At 31.9% G+C, this 23123-nt stretch overlaps 1 protein-coding gene across 5 annotated transcripts in view; it reads left to right on the top strand.

Annotated features, from left to right (window-relative positions):
* LOC140434783 (neuroligin-4, Y-linked-like) overlaps positions 1-22860 on the top strand; it is a 140386-nt gene extending 117526 nt beyond the window's left edge. For all 5 annotated transcript variants that reach the window (XM_072523293.1, XM_072523292.1, XM_072523289.1 and 2 more), the window contains exons 6-9: positions 8195-8588; positions 14774-14925; positions 19501-19616; positions 20244-22860. In XM_072523293.1, coding sequence (XP_072379394.1) covers positions 8195-8588; positions 14774-14925; positions 19501-19616; positions 20244-22210 — 2629 coding nt within the window. In that variant the 3' untranslated portion in view covers positions 22211-22860. The remainder of the gene's footprint in view (positions 1-8194; positions 8589-14773; positions 14926-19500; positions 19617-20243) is intronic.
* Positions 22861-23123: the final 263 nt, after the last annotated feature.

Genomic DNA, 23123 nt, shown 5'->3' with positions numbered 1-23123 from the left:
ATCGCTAGATGAATCGATGGTATCGTGGAAAGTTAGACTTAGTTTTAAACAATATACTAAACAAAAGACATAAAAGACGATATCAAGGTTAGAATTAATTCGTAAATTAATTTATAAAAAAGCAAAGAAAGACGGAATATCGCACGCGAACATTTACCTATAAATAATTGCTAATAAATCGGACAAACGCGAAACGAAAACGAAAAGATGCAGAGTATGTCCTATCCTAAAAATAAGAAAAAACCCAATTTATGAATGTGTGGATTGTGCCGAGAAACCAGATCTCTCCGTGGGCGATTCTTTCAAACATTGCCATAAACAAAATAAATAAGTTAATATTTTTTTGTAATAACCTTTAATTTCTACCTATATTCAACTGACAATGAATGAACAATCGACAAAGAATTAAAATATAAATATCTTTAAATTTTTAAAATGCTGCTAATATAAATTTATTTTACTACGCAAATAATCTATATCAGCTGTTCTGACCAACAGGTAATTTCGGTCTCATTCGAATATCCCTACTTAAAATATTTATACCCTAAAATGTTTTCCAATATAAATTCTTTATGTTATACACCTAATCTTAAAATGATGTTTTGACCAATCGTTGATACTCTTTTTATTTAAATAATATTAAAATATTAAATACCTAAATTATTTTTCAAATTTTCATCTACCTAATGAATACAAATCTTTTAACAATAGGCGCGCACGGTCCCGACCCTCCTTTACAATCAGTTAAATAATGTAATAGACGTAATAAAATTATTTCAATTTGAATATTTCTTACCTGGTAATTTATTCTGTGAAATATAAAAATTCCATTGTATTTACTAAAACTCAACTTGATTTCAGTTATTTTATATTCATAAAAGGGACTAACGATTCGATTTTGCTTAGCCATGTAATACGACTCGAATCAGAGTCAATTTTTTAAAACAGGTAAAATTTATAGTTTTTGGAATAAAGTGTTTTCATATTTTTAATATTGAAACATTGAAAAAATAAATATTAGTTTGTATAGAATATTCAATTAGGGTAGTTGAGAAAAACATGACTAGGCTGGTAAAAATATAGTAAAATTCTAGCAGAGCACTCTTGTGTTTTCAAAAAATTTTTATTCACCTAGCGTCAATGTGTATCTTGTTGAATGTTTCCCATTAACTGAGGCTTAGGGGTTCAAAAATTATAAGGGTGTATCAAATTCAGTAAAAACCTGGCAAGCAATTTATATTTTTAGTTACAAGTAGAATACAGTAAAATTATAAAAATTGATTTTTTATCACCTTAAATTTTAACGTAGTAGAATTATTGACTCCTCATAGAGGGTAGCTGAAGGGTGAAAAATTACTAGGATGGTAATGTATTAGTACAAACCTAGCATAATACTGTAGTATCTCATATTTCCGAAAAGATTTGCTTTGCATTCAACCAGCGTAAATGTGTAGATGGTGGAATTGGTGAAGTTGGTTAACATAGAGATGGAAACTTATCAGTTATCAGGGTTAAAATACTTTTTTATGTCAGTTATAAGTAGAGGATAGTGAAATTGTAAAAAAAGATTTTTTTCACGTTAAATTTTAACCTAACAGAATTATTGACTTATCACAAGGGGTAGTTTAGGCAAAGAATATAGACGCTAAGCGTCTATATTCTTTGATTTAGGTGTGAAAAATTACTAGGGTGGTAATAAATTAGTAAAACCTTAGCAGAATACTGAGGTATTTCAAAAATACGTTTTTTTCTTTTTTTTGCTGGTTCAAATATTCAGCTAGTAGGAAAGTTTTCGAATAGGTTTATGGGAGCTAAATTATCAGGATGGTCAATGTTTAGTATAAACTTAACAAAACACTTTTTTATTTCAGTTATAAGTAGTGGACAGTAAATTTAAAAAAAAAATTCTCCTTAAATTTTAATCTTACACAATTATTGACTTTTCACAAGGAGTAGTTAAGGGGTGAAAAATTACTAGGATGGTAATAAATTCGTAAAAACCTAGCAAAACAGTGTGGTATATTATAAATATGTTTTTTTAATTCTGCTAGCTTGAACTGCAAGCCAGCAGAATGGCTCCCCTTAAGGGTGGTTTAATGGTGAAACAATATTAGGGTGGTAATAAATTAGTAAAAATTGGGTGAAAAAATATGCCATCAACAAAAAGTTTTTTTTTGAATTCTGCCATCTTGAACCTTAAGCCAGAAGAACCGCTCCCATTAAGGGTGGTTTGGTGGTGAAAAATTATTAGGGTGGTAATAAATTAGTGAAAAATGGGTGAAAAAATATGTCATCAACAAAAAGTTTTTTTTTTGAATTCTGCTAGCTTGAACCTTAAGCCAGCAGAATCGCTCCCATTAAGGGGGGTTTGGTGGTGAAAAATTATTAGGGTGGTAATAAATTAGTGAAAAATTGGTGAAAAAATATGCTACCAACAACAAGTTTTTTTTTTGAATTCTGCTAGCTTTAACCTTAAGCCAGCAGAATCGCTCCCATTAAGGGGGGTTTGGTGGTGAAAAATTATTAGGGTGGTAATAAATTAGTGAAAAATTGGTGAAAAAATATGCTATCAACAACAAGTTTTTTTTTTTTTAATTCTGCTAGCTTGAACCTTAAGCCAGCAGAATCGCTCCCATTAAGGGGGGTTTGGTGGTGAAAAATTATTAGGGTGGTAATAAATTAGTGAAAAATTGGTGAAAAAATATGCTATCAACAAAATTTTTTTTTGTTTTGAATTCTGCTAGCTTGAACCTTAAGCCAGCAGAATCGCTCCCATTAAGGGGGGTTTGGTGGTGAAAAATTATTAGGGTGGTAATAAATTAGTGAAAAATGGGTGAAAAAATATGCCATTAACAAAAAGATTTTTTATTTTATTATTCTGCTAGCTTGAACCTTAAGCCAGCAGAATCGCTCCCATTAAGGGTGGTTTGGTGGTGAAAAATTATTAAGGTGGTAATAAATTAGTGAAAAATGGGTGAAAAAATATGCCATCAACAAAAAGTTTCTTTTTTGAATTCTGCTAGCTTGAATCTTAAGCCAGCAGAATCGCTCCCCTTAAGGTTGGTTTGGTGGTGAAAAATTATTAGGGTGGTAATAAATTAGTGAAAAATGGGTGAAAAAATATTACGTAGGTTAAATTGGATTCCGCTCATGTGTCCCCGCTAGCTTAAGGGTCCTCTCACAGGGCCAGTAATCTAAAGCGCCTTCTTGATGCTCTGTGGTACGCCTCGGTTGGCCAGTTGATCTTCTTGGTGTTTCTCTACCTTCGTTTGTCCACACACGACAGACACGCATAACCGTCATTGCCGTACAATTAACACGACGGCCAATTTCGCTACACGGCAAACCAATATATCTATACGGAATAATTCTACCCCTGTCAAAATCGCTAACATGGTGGTAATTTTGGTGTCTTCGAACTCAAGGCATTTTCTTACACTGAATACAATTAGACTGAGGAATAATAACCAAAAATTTCTATACGAACCGGTTTTCACAAATCGGTCTCATCACAAAAAAATTTAAAGATAAAACTTTATTTGTACAAAAAATAGAAAAGATAAAATATTGTTATTGTTATTCATAGCATGTTTTAAATATAGTCAGTCTGATGCCAAAAAATTAAGTCCAAGAAATTATTCCTTCTGGGAGTACACTTCTAATGTCACCGAGTAGAGCGGAAAATATGTCAAGAGTAACAAAATGCAAATCTTATAAAACAATAATATGCCCAGTGCTTACTTACGGATCGAAAACACGGACTTAACGCACAGGATTTGTGGAGAAGGAGATATAATTTCGAACTCTATAGACTTTTTAGTGATGCAGATATCGTGAAAACCATCCAAATAAACTACCTAAGATGGATAGGCCACGTTATGCGGATAGATGAAAGTGATCTTTCTAAAATAACTATGCTAAATAGGCCGGTCGAAAGAAGAAGAAGGAGGCGACCTACACTCAAGTATTTGCACAATGTGCAGGACGATTTAAGAAAGATTGGAGTAAGGCCATGGAGAAGACAGACACTCGAAAGGGAATATGGAAGAATGTTTTGTGGTAGGCCAGAGCTCAGGAAGCGCCAACTTATGGTGATATATAGAGTTCGTGCATCATATCATAATTCATGACGTTTGAAAAGTGGCCATTTTCACATTTTGTTGACAGTTGTGACATCCAAATTGTGTAACTTAGAGCAAAACCGTTTGCACATTTCTATTCCAACATTTTATAAACTACCGAAAAGCTTTCTAACGGTAAAATACCCAAAAATACTCGATTTCTGTGCACCCAGCCAAATACCCGAAAAGTTCGTACCCTGATTAAACTGATAAATGTATTTCATTGGTTATAGAATAATCAAGGTTACTTACAGATATCCAATTATACTAATGTTGCCCTCTACATCCGAGATGTCGGATTCGCTTTCGTTACTCTCCCCTGTGTACGTGTGTATAATCAGTTGGTCTATGTCATCTTGCAGGTTATCTGCGGTCCATATCTCAGTCGTAACAGTCGTCGATCAACTGGCGCACCTCTTTGTTTTAAAATAAGTGGTATTGTGGGTAGTTACATATCGCTTAACTTGGTACGACACCATTTCTATAGTATTTAATCTGTAATGATACGGAGGAAGCCTTAAAATAGAAACACTATGTTGTGCAACATATTCATCAAGGTTATATCTACCGTATTAATCTTTTAAAGCGCGCGCTGCGTCTAATACCTCAGATTTTAAATAGCACCCCTCGAAAAAAATCTTTCTTTGCACTAGGCATTCCTTGATTGCAGCTTTATTCCAGGAATTGTTGAGAATCTCTCTTTATGAGAATGATACGATGCATTGGCCATTATTTGGTAAATTTCGTATTAATGTCTCTTTAAACCACGACTCAAAATATGCGGCATCAATTTCATCGTGATAGTCTCCATCATTTTTCTTTGCCAAAAAAAATTGTATACCAGGAAAGAAACCTCCTGAAAATCCTGCATACAATAAAACATATCGTGGACCTCGTTTCTCAAATAATTACGGCGCCATGAGTAATATCCTCTCGCTTCACCATGATGCTTCTTTGACAACGTTTCTTACAAATAAATCCGATTTCTTTGAGAACCCTATATAAAGTAGAAAGAAAAAACGGCAGTATATTCGCATTACCTTGTATAAAGTTAAGTATACGCTTTAAGTGTGGCGGCAAATTTTTATAAAAAAATTACACTGATCAATTCTCCGTAGAGAACTTCTTACAACCTTGTCATATGTGAATATTTTCAGCATTCCATTTTGTTCTTTTTCTTTTTTGATATTGTAAATGCTTCTTTCACTAACACCAGTCATCAACGAACTACGCCTTACAGCGGCATTCACATTATGTTGTTAAGTATTTTGTAAAAAACACAAAACATTCAACACTACCAGTTTAGCGCAACCATTTATTGATTTACTGGGTTTAAACCATTATTTGTTAGGAATTTATTCTGCGAGTTTTATTTATTTTTATATTATATATCATGATGGCGTTTTATAAGCAAAATTCATATTTTTCGTTGTCAATAACTCATCAAAATGCTTAGGAATATATTTTCAGAAATTATTCGAATTCGTTGAATATCGTTATAAACGATATATTATAATTAGATTAATTTTTTGATCCCAATAAATATTTGTACATATTTTTACAATTTTTGTCTAATTTCGTAAATCTACCTCAAAAATATTCGAGCTTTGTATAAAAGAATTGCTACTTCAAGTACAAAACATTCAAAACGAAATTAATACTTTCCAAACTATTTATACATTTCGTGGAGTATTCAAGTATTATAACTTTTACAATGTATTTTTATTTTACTGTGTACATAATATAAAATATTATACTCGTTCTGTCGTGAGATGCATTTTATCCAAGCCGATACTGTGAGACGCTATTGCCGACAATCCTGTGCGTTTATTTTTAATAAGAAAATAATTGCCCGATCTTGATTGTACTGCACTCTAAATGTGAATTTAAACGTCATAAACATTATCTCTGAATAATACGAAAGATTGGTCATACAACGCTGCATTTATTTTTTTTTTAAGTTTATTTCTTCTGTGGTCAACCTAACTAGAATGATTTTCCGAAAAAGCTTAATAATTTATTAGCAAATATAGGCCCCAAATGAATATAAAAAGAAAAAGTTTTGAAATAAAGTGCTTAGAAATTAATGTAATCAAGTGGATTTATTCAGATTTTTTATAGACTTATGCAAATATTGATACGTGACATTTCATGTAAGTATAGCTGGATCTACTACTACTACTACACATGTAAAGGATGAAACACTACTCGAAAATATTTAAAATATCTCCTCTGTAACAAAAAAAATCAAATTGTTTTACAAAATATCCAAAGTTTGAGAAACCTTGACAAAACCAGGGTTTACAGCAGACTCACATACCGAATTAATTACATGGTTTCTAAATATCTATAGATACCTACTAATGAAGACAGATTTACTATTTTAATTTTCAAACATAAATAACACTGTTCAAATCAATATAAAATAAAATATTTTAGACGTATTTCCCGGCATCATATTGAACTTTGAACCTTGTCAATGACAAAATCAATCATTAAATGCGAACTAAAGCGGTTGAAAAACTGGAGTTTTGCCTCGTTTATACGTGAACATAGTTTGATGTCAAGTATACTTTGGAGTTTTGATTTTAGTAACATAACATAAACGAAAATATTCCCAGTAAGATGTCATAAACACGCTGAAGTGCAACAAACAAATAAAAAACTTGTTTGCAAATACAATACAAAGTAAAAATGGATATTATTTTATCGACATGTCTCACTGTCTCTACCGTTTTAATGTTGTTTAAAATCACCGAAAAGAGCCGCTTATGGAGTGAACATATTTATATTCAAAATACTTATAGAAAAACATATATAATTTAATCTTGAAATAGTTTTCATCGACTACAAAAGACTGTTGACAACAAACGCAATAAAACCCTTCACTAGCAAATGAAAATAGTGGTAAACACTAGTGAAAAGGGAAAAAGGGAAATCGAAATTAAACAAGAAGTGAGAAAAGGCTTGCAGATTTTCCCGACCCCCTTTATATATTAGTATATGGGAAATGAGTCAATACTAACAATCTTAAGTAATTTTTATTAATAAAGTTGGTAAATTTTGAGCTACACGTTACAACTAACACAATTTTCCTCGAATAAACCATTTACTAACAGCTGACTGACTATTTAGTGCAGCTTTTATCATATTGGTGATGCCCAATGGCATTAATGTCCCAATACAATACTTGGTTTATCAATCTCACTCTCAATTAATGTTATAGCTGCTCACTCACTCAATTTGTTATTATTTAGTGTCATTTATTGTGTCTTAGTTGTTTATTGCTTGTTTTATGATTTCAGTTTGTAACACAAATAAAAATAACGTACTGGGGCCTGATGATGGGGCAAATATTGTAAGCCTTGAAACCGGTAGCCCAAAATATATCAACTTTATTAATAAAAACGACTTAAGATTGTGAGTATTGACTCATTTTTCATATACTAGTATTATGGACTCACATTGGCAATCTTTTCACCCTTTATATATGTATATATATATATATATATATATATATATATATATATATATATATATATATTGACGACGTCCTTCAAATATGAAAATTAGTAGAACTAGAACACCGCTGTCTACAAGTTGATAGACATATTTAATGACATAAACGATGAAATAATAGTATCCAAAACAAAAGATAAACTCATATAATACAAACAGTTTAACAATCTCTTTAACAAAACGAAATCTATGGTACTAACAATCAAACGTCCCATACAAGTCGGTTTAACTCGTCGTGTGTATTCGCTGAGTGTAGAGATTAGTACGTTAAATTTAATATTACTTATTGAACCTAAACCCAAGGAATACTAATTTTATGTTGTAGTATGGTTCAAGAAACTCCATAAAGCTATATTCCTCTTTGGAACGGATTAACTAAAAATTTAGCAAAAGTCACTAAAACATTATAAAAACAATATACTGAAGTTTTATTAAGTTACAAAAAAATGTAGTAAATTATGTCTTATACATCAGAAAATAGATTGGGGATTTATTCCTATGCAAAAATGAGTGAATTTTTTATTATATATTACTGATCTGTGTTTTTATTGCAGATTTGAAGTAATATATGGCGTAAACGAAATTGAAAGCATTAACCTCCTAGATCCAATTGGTCTTTCTCATGGACTTCTTTTAAAAGAAAGGGATCAAGAACTTCGGACGTACTTTCGATCTCGTTGTGAAATGAAACCGGAAGTGTGCCTGCAGCGGACTTTAGATGAATATGGAGCTAACGATATCCTAACGAACGTAAACAGTGGCCAAATGTATAGTTACCAAATGTATGAACCCAATCAAGCAATAAAGGCCAGAGATGTATTACTGGATATTTTATCAGACGCTCGGTCGGTAGCTCCAATGATACAAACGGCCAAATACCACTCTTTGCTCAATATGCAGTCTTATTTTTATGTTTTTAAGCACAAAACAACGTCCAAAAATTATATAGTAAGTATTTCTTTCATGTACTGTATCAAAATCTATATTACTGAGTAATTTCCCACACAAGTTGCAGTTATAGTGGCCGTCAGCTAAAAAAATTAGCTTGGATTCTTATTTTCTTACCGCTCCATCCCAATTGGTATTGATACGTATATTAACACACAACTTTTGGAAATATTAAAGACGCACAGCATCAGTTCTTCCCAGCTAGTGATCAGTTTTATCATGTTTAAATTACTTATCGTTACTTGCTAGTTAGACATTCATCATAAACCTGTATGCATCCACTACTGGACATTGGTTTTCCTTAGCCTTTTCTCTATCTGTCTCTGTCTTGTGAGGTTTGCATCCAGTTACTCTAACACGCTTTAGGTCTTCAGTCCATCTGGTTAGTTTGACTATGACATTAAGTTAGAAAATCATGCAGTACCACATATCCTGCTCTGGTATCATAACTAGAAACTCACACAATTTTCAAATGAACTGTTAAAATATTAAAATATTTTTCGTTATGTTTGTTTTAAATGAAGATAGACTTTTTGATAAAGCAATAACGATCCTCTAACATTAACAAAGGAGCGGCCGTTAGTAGTTTTTATCCTTAAAAATTTGTATCAACTGCATCATCATCATCATCATCGAGCCTTTTGGGTCCAAAGCTGAACATAGGCCTCACATAATTTCTTCCAGTTCTGCATACGAACTGAATATTATTGATATAGCCAAAGTTGCGAACAAACATCGTAAAAGCAATTTAAAGTGAGTGCGTACTTAGCTTAGTACAGTGCGTCCATTTTTCATTATATATAGAGTATTGTAAACCAGGTCATCTGCTTCCTAGATTATAACAAGGCATTAATCCGTTAATAAAACTACTGAGAACCAAAAACATCGACACACGGGATATAAAAATAATAAATAATCTGTATTATGAACAAGAAGCTGTCATAAGAATAAATAATTTAAAAAATAATAAAATAAAAATCAAAAGAAGTGTTAGACAGGGCTGTGTCTTGTCGTCATTACTGTTTAATGCATACTCAGAGGAAATATTCAAAAAAGCATTAGAAGATGAAGTAGCAGGCATTAAAATAAATGGCCTACCCATACGTGAAATTAGATATGCTGATAATATAATATTAATAGCAGAAAATATTACAGATCTACAAAGAATTTTAGATAAGGTTGTTGCAGCGAGTGAAGAATTTGGTCTATCACTACATAAACATAAAGAAAACAAGATTCATGGTTATATCAAAGAAAAATATTAGATACATCAATCTGCACGGAAATAATAAGACGATAGAACGAGTTCAAAATTATAACTATTTAGGGGCAAACATCAATGAAACAAACGATTATACCAAAGAAATTAGAGTTAGAATAGAAAAGGCTAGAAGTGCATTCAGTAATATGAAACAAATATTATGTTGTAGAGACATCAGCCTAAATCTTAGAAAACGAGTACTAAAGTTTTATGTATTTTCTGCTCTTTTGTATGGTGTGGAGACATGGACTTTAAATAAACAATGTCTCAATAAATTGAAAGCATTTGAAATGTGGGCATATCGAAGAATGCTGAGAATCTCCTGGACAGACAGAAATACCAATGAAGAAGTACTAAGAAGAATAGAGAACAGCAGGGAGATACTAGATTCCATCAAAATAAGAAAATTACAATATCTGGGTCATATAAAACGTGGTGACAGATATGAATTCCTAAAACTAATAATGCAGGGAAAAATTCAAGGAAAGCGCAGCATAGGTAGAAGAAAAATGTCCTGGCTGAGAAACCTCAGAGAATGGTTTGGATGCAGCTGAACTGAACTCTTTCAGGCTGTAGTGTCAAAAGTTAGAATAGCAGAGTGATTATTGCCAACCTTCGTCGCGGAGATGGCACGTAAAGAAGAAGAATAGGGTATTATTTATAAGTGGTAAGTGAGACAACAGTGACGAGAATATCCTTAGTTCACCATCTAAAATAATTTAAAATAAACAGTGAACTTACTTTCAAAATTAGATAAAAATTATAAAGCAAGTCCACCGCACCGACATGAGATATTATTATGTATTTTTATTAGAATTAACTCATTGTTTTATTTAAAAAAAGTTGATCTTAATGTTTCTGTCTTTATGTGATTTTTGTTTATTTCGAAATATGTGTCTCGACTGCTAGTGGTCATTGACAGGGGTACAATTTACATTTATATTTACATTTTTAATACTTTTACATTGAGGACAATATTAGTTACAATACAGTTTTTCAAATATAATTTTTTTTTAATTTAATTATATAGAACCACTAAGTAGAAAGATTTCTTGGTTGACGAAACTAAACTTAATCTTAATTGTCTCTTCTTTTAAATTGTATAGCTTTGTTTTTTAAGAAGTTTAATAAATTTTTATAGTTGCTGCTGTTTAAGGTAAGAATGTCTTTTAAGTGATTATCAAAATTGTATTTACTTCTGGCCAGTATTGACAGTCAAGGAGTACGTGTTTTACGGAAGTCGTGGTGTTGCAGTACTGGCACAATATCTGTGCCCTATTCTTAATCTGCGAATAATAGATTTGTCCTTTCTTTTCATTGGTGGGAGCTGGTGGTAGAAAATGTTCGGTTGGAAAACGCTTAACTTGGTATTGCTTTTTTTTTAATGGTCATGCCAAAGGTCCATTATTTTTTGTTTGAGTGCTCTATTTAGATATGATGATGTTTGAATCTTTGTTGTTAAGTTTAGAGAACAGGCTTGTTTTGCTGCTGCAGTAAGAACAGCAGTAGAAATTGTTGTCTTAGATGAAGCGAAGGTTCGAAACATTCTACGTGAATGCTTTCCACAGGACTGGATCTGAATGCTCCTAGACAGAGTCGAAGAGAAGTATTTTGGACTATATTAAGTGAACGTATTAGTAGTTTTATTAAAGACATGTAGAGAACACTACTATAGTCAAGTTTGGAGCGGATAAGAGCTCGATATATCGTAAGTATTTTTTCCTCGTCAGCTTCCCAACTATAATGAGCTAGTGATTTAAGGAAATTCATTCTTTGAAGGTAGCTGCCCTTAAGTTCTCGAATGTGTAATCTTCAGAAAAGAAAAATTTTTATCGAAAATAATGCCGAGAAGCTTTATTTCGTCTACTCATCATCATCATTGGTGCTACAGCCCTATAAAAGAGCCTCGACCTTCCCAAGTCTATTACGCCAGTCAATTCTATCCATTGCCAACTGTTGCCAGTTTGCTGCGCCTATTTGTCTACCATCCTCATCTACACCATCCCTCCATCTGAGTTTTGGTCTACCCCTACTTCTACTTCCCACAGGTTGTGACATAAGGATTCTTCTAGGAGGGTTGTTCTACTGTGATCTTGCCAGATGTCATGCCCATCTTAGTCTTCCTATTTTTATAAAGGATACTACGTCTTTACCACCAAATATATGTTTATATCTGTGATATATCTCGTAGTTGTACCTCCTTCTCCAAACAGCATTTTCACAGATGCCACCAAATATTCTTCTCAGGATCCTTATTTCGTCTACTACTTGGAGAAAATTTCCATTCAGAGAAATAGTTGAAGATTTCGTGTTTTGTGTTCTGGTAAAATGAATAGCTTTGGACTTGGATGGGGAGAAGTAAAGACCGGATTGACTGGCCCAGTTGTTTATGTATTTACCGTGTTCTGTAGTAAAGTGCTTGTGGTGGATGTGACCTTTCCATGACAGAATAATATTGTTATGTGTATTTCGTCAGCATATATTCCATATTGTACAGGATCATTCATGAAGTAACTTAAATCGTTTATACTAAGGAGAAATCGTGTGCTGCTTAGGAAAGACCTTTGTGCACTTTCAGATATTAATTAATTCTGTCGAAAACCAGTATCTGGATACTACTTAATACTTAATAGTTTAAGAGGTATTTCTTCCTAATTAAAGGTTTTGTAAATATAACAAATATTATTAGATTTGCATTTTCACAATAATCTTAAGAAAAATCATAATATTTGTAAAATTTAAATCAAAATTGTCCAATTTAATACTTTTACGCATTTATTAAATTTTAAAATCATTAATATTTGATAATATTTCGGGGGGTATCCGGACTCCCTGGACACTCGCCCTGGCTATGTCACTGGAGCGCTATATTTATTAAAAATGTCAATCGCCGTTCAACATCATACTCTTGGTACGGATGACTGTAACTACGCGCTCCTTTATTTGTTTGTGTTTCAAACGTTGTGGCATTCTTTGTTCACTTTCATATTGCAAATAATAATATGTGTGTTATAAAGTAACTTCTGCAAAAAGTCCATCAATAAATTTCCACATTGTGGGATGAGCAGATTGAAATAAAGATTGACGTGAATAGTAAAAGCATTCTACGCTGTTGGTAGTTCTAACCAAACTATCTGCTGCATTTTGACTATGATTCCATAAGTTTGGGGGAAATCCTGGATCCCGCCTGCGGCATTTCTCAATTTACGACCTCTAATATAGGTATTTTCATATGCAAATGCAAAAACTCTTTAGTTTTGTCATCAAATTCAGAAAAAGTTCCTGCAACTTGTAAATATGCATCAGTTGTTTCTTCTATATTGAGTAGTGACATTAAAATTAGTATAATAACGCAAACTGTAAAATTTTCAATGTTAGAATTAAATCTACATTTTTAACCAATTTCCTCTAACTTTTGGATCACTGATTGATTTAAATCGAAAAGCCTCCTTTTATTTAAATTCCATGAAATTCATCTTAAAAAGCACCGACTTCTGCCTTTCAAAATCAAGTAGGCAAAAATCTGGATTTAAATTTAGTAGTCGGGTTTTAAACATACGTAATAATCTTCGATAAGTTTCTTCAGTCTCATTTGGTTGTAGCGCAAAAATACAAGGAAATGCTATGCCATCAGGTTAAACCTGGATAGTATAAAGTTGGAAAAATATTTCAGGTACAACTTTTTCATCGGCTAACCAATTTTTGGTAAAAAAGGTAGTTAATAAAACTGGCAATTTTGGAAAGATCCGGTGATAAATAGATTGCCAACAGCAAATGTTGATTCATGTTTCATGGTCTGTGTATCAATTTTATGTAAGAAAAAGCCAGATCCAGAAAGGATGCCTGCCAGCATCAATGAAACCTCATTTTTTTGAGGATATACTATCCTCAATATATCCTTCAGCAAGTGACGTACTAACGTACTTCCATCCACCATTCCACTTTAACGTTGTCATACTGGCTTCAGCGTCTACCAGAAGAGTTGCCGTTGTTTGACGCAGACAGTGACCTGTATATTTGTCAGGATCGCTTAAGCCAAGATAGTAATAATGAAGGGGATTTTTCAAAATCTATTTTTTCCAACTGGTTGTACAGTACAGTGACCTTGTCTGTAGATCAGAAAAAATCTTTTTTCTGAACAGCAAGTGGCCGTAAAGACATGTAATCTCTTATTAGCTTCAAACTATTGTTGTTTTTTTCGTCAATAATGGAAAAAGCGCGCCTTTTGTCGGTTTTTGTCTTTGGTACGTTTACCACAAAAACTGATTTTCTATCTTCTACGTGAGTAATTAGCATATTCACCAGTTCTTGCCATCGGCATCCACCAAATACACCAAATATTATTGAAACTTTGTTCATTAAAAACGTCTTATTCGGTGCTTCATGGATAAATCTCTATACAGAAGTTTAGACTTTTTGCCTGGGATTCTTTTAAACAGTTGCTTCAAATATTGGTTTAACTTATGGTAATTAACAATTGTCATATTCTTATTTACCATTAAAGTCTTCTTTACCATTGAATGAAGCAGCACAGGTTCATTAATATGTTCTACACAGTTTTCTGCCATCCAGTTTAGTAATTTGACGTATTCTCTGTCGCTGTATTTTCACTTTTTAGGTTTAACAGCAGCAGATGTTTGATTTATGTTTGACATCATTACCCTAACGACGATATTTCCTATTCTAATATGTTAAATATTGTGAATTTTAAAAAATATTTGGAATTGTAAATACGATAACAAAATAGTATCACAAAATTTTATATGCAGTGTGGGCATTAATAGATGTGTATACCCTTGGGCGACTTACAAATAATCTCGGGTTTCTAAGATAGTCGCCCATAAACATCTACTTAAAGCCGTTGGTACATAAATAACAAGGTAATATACTGTAGGTTTATTATATGTAGATTTTTTTTATTTAGAGAGAAAAAACATACACCGGAGAAGAATTACCGTATGTTTTTGGAATTCCTCTAGGTGGACCAAAGTACCATTTTACCGATAAATATACCGATCAAGAGCGCTTATTTTCTGAAATAGTTATGATGTATTTTTCTAATTTTGCAGAGACAGGGTGAGTACTTATGAATTATCTACTTATTACAAACAGAACTAACTCTCATGGGTACAGATCGTAAAGTCGGAATCCAGAACGACATTTCAAGGCTCTTTTAATATAAAAGTGGACTAAGACAGGGAGACATATTGTCGTGCTTTTTATTCAATCTTGCACCAAAAAAAGTAATTTGATACTCTTAGATTGTCCCGAATTGCACAATGTTTTTTCGGTCGTTAAGTTCGAAATCGAAACGTCAAAATTAACGTATTTTGACTTGTGGAACTGTTTGACTGTGTGAAAATTTTGGAACTAAATTTTCCAATAAAAATAGTCAATAATATTAAAATCGTACAATAAAATAGCTTCAAAATAATATTAGAAACTGGTATTGACATTATATTTGAATATTGCAATATATATATATATATATATATATATATATATATATATATATATATATATATATATATATATATATATATATATGTGTGTGTATATATATACATATATACTCACTGGCATGAAAAACGGAGCACTTACATTATTAAAATAAAAACTTAAAATTTTAATTATCTTTAAAGTTTTATTAATAAAAATTTAACTTTTGAACAAAGAACTGTTTCAGTAGATAACAATTTAAAAATTAAGGAAAAAAACGTAAGTAAATGTTGGAACAAAATGACGCTCAATTAATGAAAATTTAAATCATGTGTCCAGACAGACTGATTTTAATAATGAATGTTTCCTCTACGTGCTCGAATTATTGCCCGAATTTTCCTTGGCATGTCTAAAATCACATGAAAAATATCCTATTGAGAAATAAGATCCCATTCCTCTAAAAGAGTTTATTGTAACTGATTTAAGATTAAAGGGGCAGGAACACGACTTCGTACCCTTCGCCCAAGCATGTCCCAAACATGTTCGATTAGGTTTGCGTCTGGACTCAATGCTGGCCAATCCATTAGGAATGTTAACTTCATTTAAAAACTGTTTAAAATTTAAAAACTCGCGCTGTGAGGCTTGGCATTATCATGCATCAGAACAAAGTCAGTTCCAACAAAACCAGCATAAGACATAACAAATTTTTGGAGAATTTTATTAATGTACCTGGCAGCTGTTATGAAGCCTCTCGGAACGATGTACAATTATATACGTGCCTCTAGAGAAATTCCATCCCACACCATAATTGAGCCCCCTGAATAGCCTACCCTAGGACTGAAGGTACATTCTGCAAAACGCTCATGTGGTCTTCGCCATAATCTCTCACGGCCATCTTGAGACCGCAAGGTAAACCTGGACTCATCGGTAAATAAAACGTGCCTCCAATAATTATTTACAGTAAAATGAGCATGGTTTCTGGCAGACTGAAGCTGCGCAAGTCGATGGCGCGTGAGAAGTTGTAGGACTGTTACATGTCTAAGACTGCTTAAATTTGGTTCTCCAAGCTTTCGTCTAATTGTTCGTTCACTTATGTTAGTATTCCGGACGTACTGAAGTTGAATACGGATTTGCAAGCCGTGGCACGACGATATAGACTTTGTAAAAGGATGAGATGAAGCGATCATCACGGCAACTAGTTCTTGGTTGGGGACCGGTTCCAGATCGTCTAGTGTAAGCTCCGATTACCAAGAAACGTGTAAAAATACGGTTTAATACTTTTGAACAACATATCTCTCACTTCTTCCGTCTTGCAGCAACGCAACAAAAGCAGCCGCTGTTTCGGGATTTACAACCATAATTCTTAAGATTATATCTACGCGATTCAACTTCAAATTGTGTTTGACACTTGATTCGACTTGAAAGTTTACTCACATCAACAAGAACAAAAGAATAACAATAGAATACCAACAGCTACCTTTGTACTTTTGAAAGTATTAAGAATAGTGTATTCTTTATTTCTGATTTTTTATGCATTGTTTTTTTTTCGGATAAGCACTTAAGTTTTATTAGAAATTACTTAAAACAGTGTGTTTCATTTGTGTTTACGTTATTATAATAATAAAAGTTTAAATAGAATTAAAATTTTGTAAACGTTAAATAGTGGGTTTGCAGCAATAAAAAATGAAACGTGTACTCTTTTAAATTTTTATTCCAAGCTTTCGGACATTGGTTATGTCCTTCATCAGGGAGCTACAAATATGATGAATAAATTGTTGGCGTTGGTATAATTAATTAAAAAATTTTTACTACTTACAAACTTAATGAGGTTGTATCAACGAAGATGTATTATAATGTTGATAAAATTTATCATTTGAACATTTCATTTAGATGACCAATATCTGTTCTATGATTCATTGCATTATTATTTTGGAAAATGTAGGCCATTTCAAGAAAAAGTCTTTTGGTGATGTTACTTTCCTGTTCTACTACTTTGATGTTATTATAATCTATCTGATGTCCATTTTTAAATACATATTCACCCAATGCACTTTTTTCAGGATGCAGTCTATTATCTGACTTGTGGGATGTAATGCGGTCTTTAAGGCATCTTGATGTTTGACCATAGTATACTTGTTCACATGATCAGCACGGTATACAGTAAACAACATCCGTTAAAGATAAGAGTGCGGATTGGTCTTTAAGTTTAGAAAAAACTTTGTTAACTGTTAGTACCGTTTTATGTGCAATTTTGATATTATTAATTGATGAAAAAATTCTACTTAGTTTCTGTCCAATGTCCTTAATGTATGGAAGAGATACATATCTAATTGTAGTATATAATATATCTAAAATCAGCGATACCGCTTTCCATACAAAAAATCTAAAAATCCTTTATAACCTATTCATTGAAAACTCATACCCAAGTATACTACTAAAGAAAATTTTGTTTAACACTCCACAAAATTTAACTAGTCATTTAAGAAACGAAGAAAATCTGTCTGTATCACAAGATAGAATTGGACCTGTAGATCCTTTACCAAAACAAACTACAATTAGATATATATCTCTTCCATGCATTAAGGACATTGAACAGAAACTAAGTAGAATTTTTTCATCAATTAATAATATCAAAATTGCACATAAAACGGTACTAACAGTTAACAAAGTTTTTTCTAAACTTAAAGACCAATCAGCACTCTTGTCTTTAACGGATGTTGTTTACTGTATACCGTGCGGATCATGTGAACAAGTATACTATGGTCAAACATCAAGATGCCTTAAAGACGCCATTACATCCCACAAGTCAGATAATAGACTACATCCTGAAAAAAGTGCATTGGGTGAACATGTATTTAAAAATGGACATCAGATAGATTATAATAACATCAAAGCAGTAGAACAGGAAAGTAACATCACCAAAAGACTTTTTCTTGAAATGGCCTACATTTGCCAAAATAATAATGCAATGAATCATAGAACAGATATTGGTCATCTAAATGAAATGTTCTCCTATTTGTTACTACTAGATTTTGTCAGAATAATGTCATGTATTTATTTAGAATAATTAAGTGTTTTTGGACGTACAGTAATTTTTTAAAATTTTTAAACATAAAAATAGGTTTTATATATTGAAAAAAGATGAGAGACTATGATAAATTTTATCAACATTATAATACATCTTCGTTGATACAACCTCATTAAGTTTGTAAGTAGTAAAAAATTTTTAATTAATTATACCAACGCCAACAATTTATTCATCATATTTGTAGCTCCCTGATGAAGGACATAACCAATGTCCGAAAGCTTGGAATAAAAATTTAAAAGAGTACACGTTTCATTTTTTATTGCTGCAAACCCACTATTTAACGTTTACTTATATATATATATATATATATATATATATATATATATATATATATATATATATATATATATATATATATATATATATATATATATATATATATATATATATATATATATATATATATATATATATATATATATATATATATATATATATATATATATATATATAAATATTAAGGAACACTCGAAGAGTGGTGGGTTTTTCGGTCAAGGTGGAGAAATAAAAGACAAAGAAGGTGGCTACTTCATCTACTTATTGTAGACTGTAGACTTTTCTAATTAGAACTGATGTTGCTTTCTGATTAGAAAGCGAAACGTCTTCAATAAATAGAGCTAAGTGAGACAATGGTCTCAGTCCATATTTATCATTATTCCTATATTAATGGTTTGTCTCACAGATCTGTTAATTAAAAAACAAATATATTTTCGCACAATATGATTTGAAATACATAAAATTGGGTTAAAAAGAATTAAATGTACTATAAACAGACAGATCTCATGTGTAGGATGTACCTATATACGTGTATAAGTACAAATCAGATCTTTTAATTAGCAATCTGAAAATATTTACAAGATCAAACGATCCTTTTAAAATCTATAATCTAAAATAAGGAAACTGAAATTCATTAGGTTTTGAATTAAAGTCCTATATTAAGCAAGAACGAGACTATATTAAAAAATAAATTGTTTTTTGTTTTCGAGAAAATCTTCTCTTTTGTGCTCTAGGTCATATAGTTATCAAAAAATCTAAAGTTTAATTTTTTTAACAATACCAACAGTCCTCAAAAATATATAAATAATTATTCACAACTTATAAATTATACCTTTATATTGTTGCAGCAACCCAAATGTTCCACGGAGAAATTTATTTATTAATTTAAGTCCTGCATATTGGACCCAATTTGATGTTGACTGGCCAGAATATGATAATAAAAACGAAAGATATTTGGAACTAGGTAAGTTTTATTTTATTGATATAATTTCAATTATGTATGTAAATGTAAAGAAACTTTATGATAACAATTAACTGCTGTTTATATTTAACCAGAATCATCAGAAAGTTCATCATCATGCTGAAACCAAATTAATAGAAACCGCGTCGACTTTTTCAATTTTTCTGTATCATTCTGTCAAGTTGTAAATATAAAATGTCTTTACATTTTGCCTTTTAGAATATGTTTATCTTTATATGTGCATGAACTTTCAACTCAGTAAACTGCCCATTACTAAATTTCAGTCCTTATACTTTCTGAGTACACTAATTTTTACACTCTTAACTGTTTACTATAATTTAAATTCAAGAAGAGATTTACGCAGAATATTGACTAAGTTTTCCTGTAAAGCAAAAACATTCTGCGTGTTCTAATTCCAAGTCGTCATATTCCTCTGTCCTATCAGATATTAGCCTCTAAATGTTACTGTATTTTCTCCCTATATAAGTCTTTATCCGATCTTCGTCTCGGGCTTATTGTTATGATAATATGAATTTCTTTACTCATTAACCAGTTTTATTGAGATATATTAAAATGTTATATATTTTTTTTTATGTAAATATAGATACTTATTCGAATCTACTTTTTTAGAAATTCCACCTCAACCTCTTACGTCTTATAGAAAGGAGGAAATGAAATACTGGAACGAAATGTTTTCGAGAGTATTAGAAAACAATAGTTTCAACATGTTTTCGACGAAAAAGCCAGTTTTTGATAATTTTGGATCAGTTCCAGCTCGACGACCAAATCATCCACCACCTTGGATATACGATCATTATCCGAAGAAACCCGCTGACGTTCCAAAAAATTTTGAAAAACCACAATCGAAAGTACATACAGAGCAATATGGAAAAATAGTTAAAGAGGGAAACGACCGCCCAGATAACATTGTCGAAAATGTATTTGGAAAAATTCTGGAGAAACCCCCTCAAGAGTTAGAACAAGGATCTGCTGTTAATGTCATTACTATTACTGGAGTTGTATGTTTGTTCATCAGTGTAACAGTTTTTATTGTTTTGTATTTTATTTGCTACAGAAGAAGAAAACAAGTTCAAGTACAACAGTCTAACTTGAAAAACACATCTAAAGACAATCAAGCATTCCTTATTGACGGATGTAATATAATGAAAATGATTAACACAAAAAAAAGTAACGAAACTTACGAAGGAGTGAAATCAGAATCGTCTCCAAATTATAAACTTACGAGGCAAATATCAAGTAGTACGATTGATGCACATACTAAAGTGAGAGAATGGATTACACATGAAATTATTCAAAAGTACAGCCCCCATATATTTAGGCGAACCTGTTCCAGTAACGACACTAAAGATCAGAAAGGCTTTTCTAAGAAACATGTATATATGGATGTAGAAGAAAATATGCTAGGTGATGTACCATTCGAAACATATATTAAGACGTCTACGATAAGACGACCTAAACCACCCAAAATATCCGTTGAAGTGGATGCTACTCCTTCAGGTCGAGGTCCAAGTATTTTGTTGCAAGAACCAATTGAAATGACAAAATCACTTGATAATAGAGTTAATAGATATGGACAAACAAAACCTTTAAGAAGATCTTTCACAATGGAAAATGTTCCATCTGAAGTAATTAACTGTGCAAAGGAAATTGACAAGAGTATTAGTACTACCGATTTAAACAATACAGTGAGACCTATTCATAAGCATACAGTGTCAGATCCTGTAGAAGATTTGGAATATTTAAAGAAGACGACTTTAAAAACGTTTGACTACACTGCTGATGTAAACGTTACGTCACGGGATGAAAATGATATGTTTACCACTCAGCTTTCCCCTGAACAATCACTCAATTTAATAAAGAGAAGAAATTTTCCCAAGGTTTTACCTGATTATCCAGATAAGACAGCTTTAGTAAATAAAAGACGATCTATGCCAATAGCTCGTTCCATGACAACAGATTCTTCCTTTAGATATCCTCCTATGCCCCCACCGAGAACTACAACTCTTACTAAACAAGCTACTCAAGTATATCCCGTTTATATATCTGAACCTACTTTGGCAGAGGAACCATATGATCAAATAGAAACAGTTTGCAATAATTTATATGTTGGTCCAATCTTACCTAAAAATAAGACTGAAAATAAACCTAGTGTAACTAAACATGAAAATAAAATCAATACTTACGACCAACCTAAAGAACCAATTGTAGACGCGGAACCTAGAAGAGCTATGGGACCCAGTCCAAAAATTGGAAGAGCAGATCCTAAAGTAATCATAAAACCTTCTTTATCAAAAAAAGTTGGTAGTGAAAAACCTAAAAATATTACAAGAGTTGTGGTACCTGATAATCAACCGTTTTCGCAACAAAATGCATCAGATAGATTAAAGGAAGTTAATTCTGATAATAAAGAAAAAGCAAATTTTGGAAAATTTGTTCACGTTGAAACACAGTGTGAACAAAAGTCACAAGACTCGCAAAAATCGACATCATCCATTCGTCCAAATCAAGGATCGTTAAGTTCAGATTCCACTCCGTCAGAAGAATCTGATACAGGAACTGTAGTTAAGAAAATCTGAAATTTGTATACGCATTTTTTATTTATTACTTTCGTATAAATCTAAATTTAGTTGTAATTTTTATATTTAAGGTGAACACTTAATTAAATTAGTATTAAAATACTTCTAGGGTTTGTTAAGATATTTTCCTTACTGCACAAACAACCCATCCTACCTAAAAACCTAAAAATGTGGTTATGAAAAATCTAAAGATATTATAATAATTGTGGTACGTGTTGACCGACCATTTTTATAGCAAAATACATCAGAACGGTCTATGAAACTTAATTCGGAAAATAAAAAGAAAGACAATTTTGAAAAATGTATTGTTATAGAAAGACCGCTAAAAATAAGACTAATCAATTCCTGTATACCTATCCCTAGTTTATTGTACAAGGTAGGTGTGTTGGATAATTCATCGATAATTTCGTTTTCCTTAACTCCAATATGTCCAGGAATATATACTACGGTGGTAGAATTAAACGAACATTTGTTCAACAAATTAGGATGGCGATCTTGCTACCATTTAGAGCGTAGTAAGTAATGTAATAACTTCGTACTTGAAGGACCACCCACTGGCGTGGGAAATAAGAACACAAGCAGTTTAAACAATACGTAGTTTAATAATTGAATGTTACTACAACTAAGTTAATATCTAGCCAAAGTTTTAACGCAAGTTCTTTTATTGAAACCGCTGATCACTGTCCACCTTACACTAGCGACACACTACACGCGCACTGATACAGATTAAAATGTTATTAATAATTATTACTTCAACTAAGGATGTTTTCTTCAATATTAGAATACTTGATTAAGAATGACGTTCTGCTTTTAACTATAAGCTATGTAACAATAACTAATATGCGAGAGTTCAAACTCTAAACAAGAAGCAACCAGCTCAGCTGGGATACAATTTTATACTGACTACTTAAAA

The sequence above is a fragment of the Diabrotica undecimpunctata genome, chromosome 2 (assembly GCF_040954645.1).
Source record: "Diabrotica undecimpunctata isolate CICGRU chromosome 2, icDiaUnde3, whole genome shotgun sequence".
NCBI lineage: Eukaryota > Metazoa > Arthropoda > Insecta > Coleoptera > Chrysomelidae > Diabrotica > Diabrotica undecimpunctata.
Note: the sequence above shows the minus strand (reverse complement) of the source record. Positions and strands in the feature narration are given on the sequence as shown.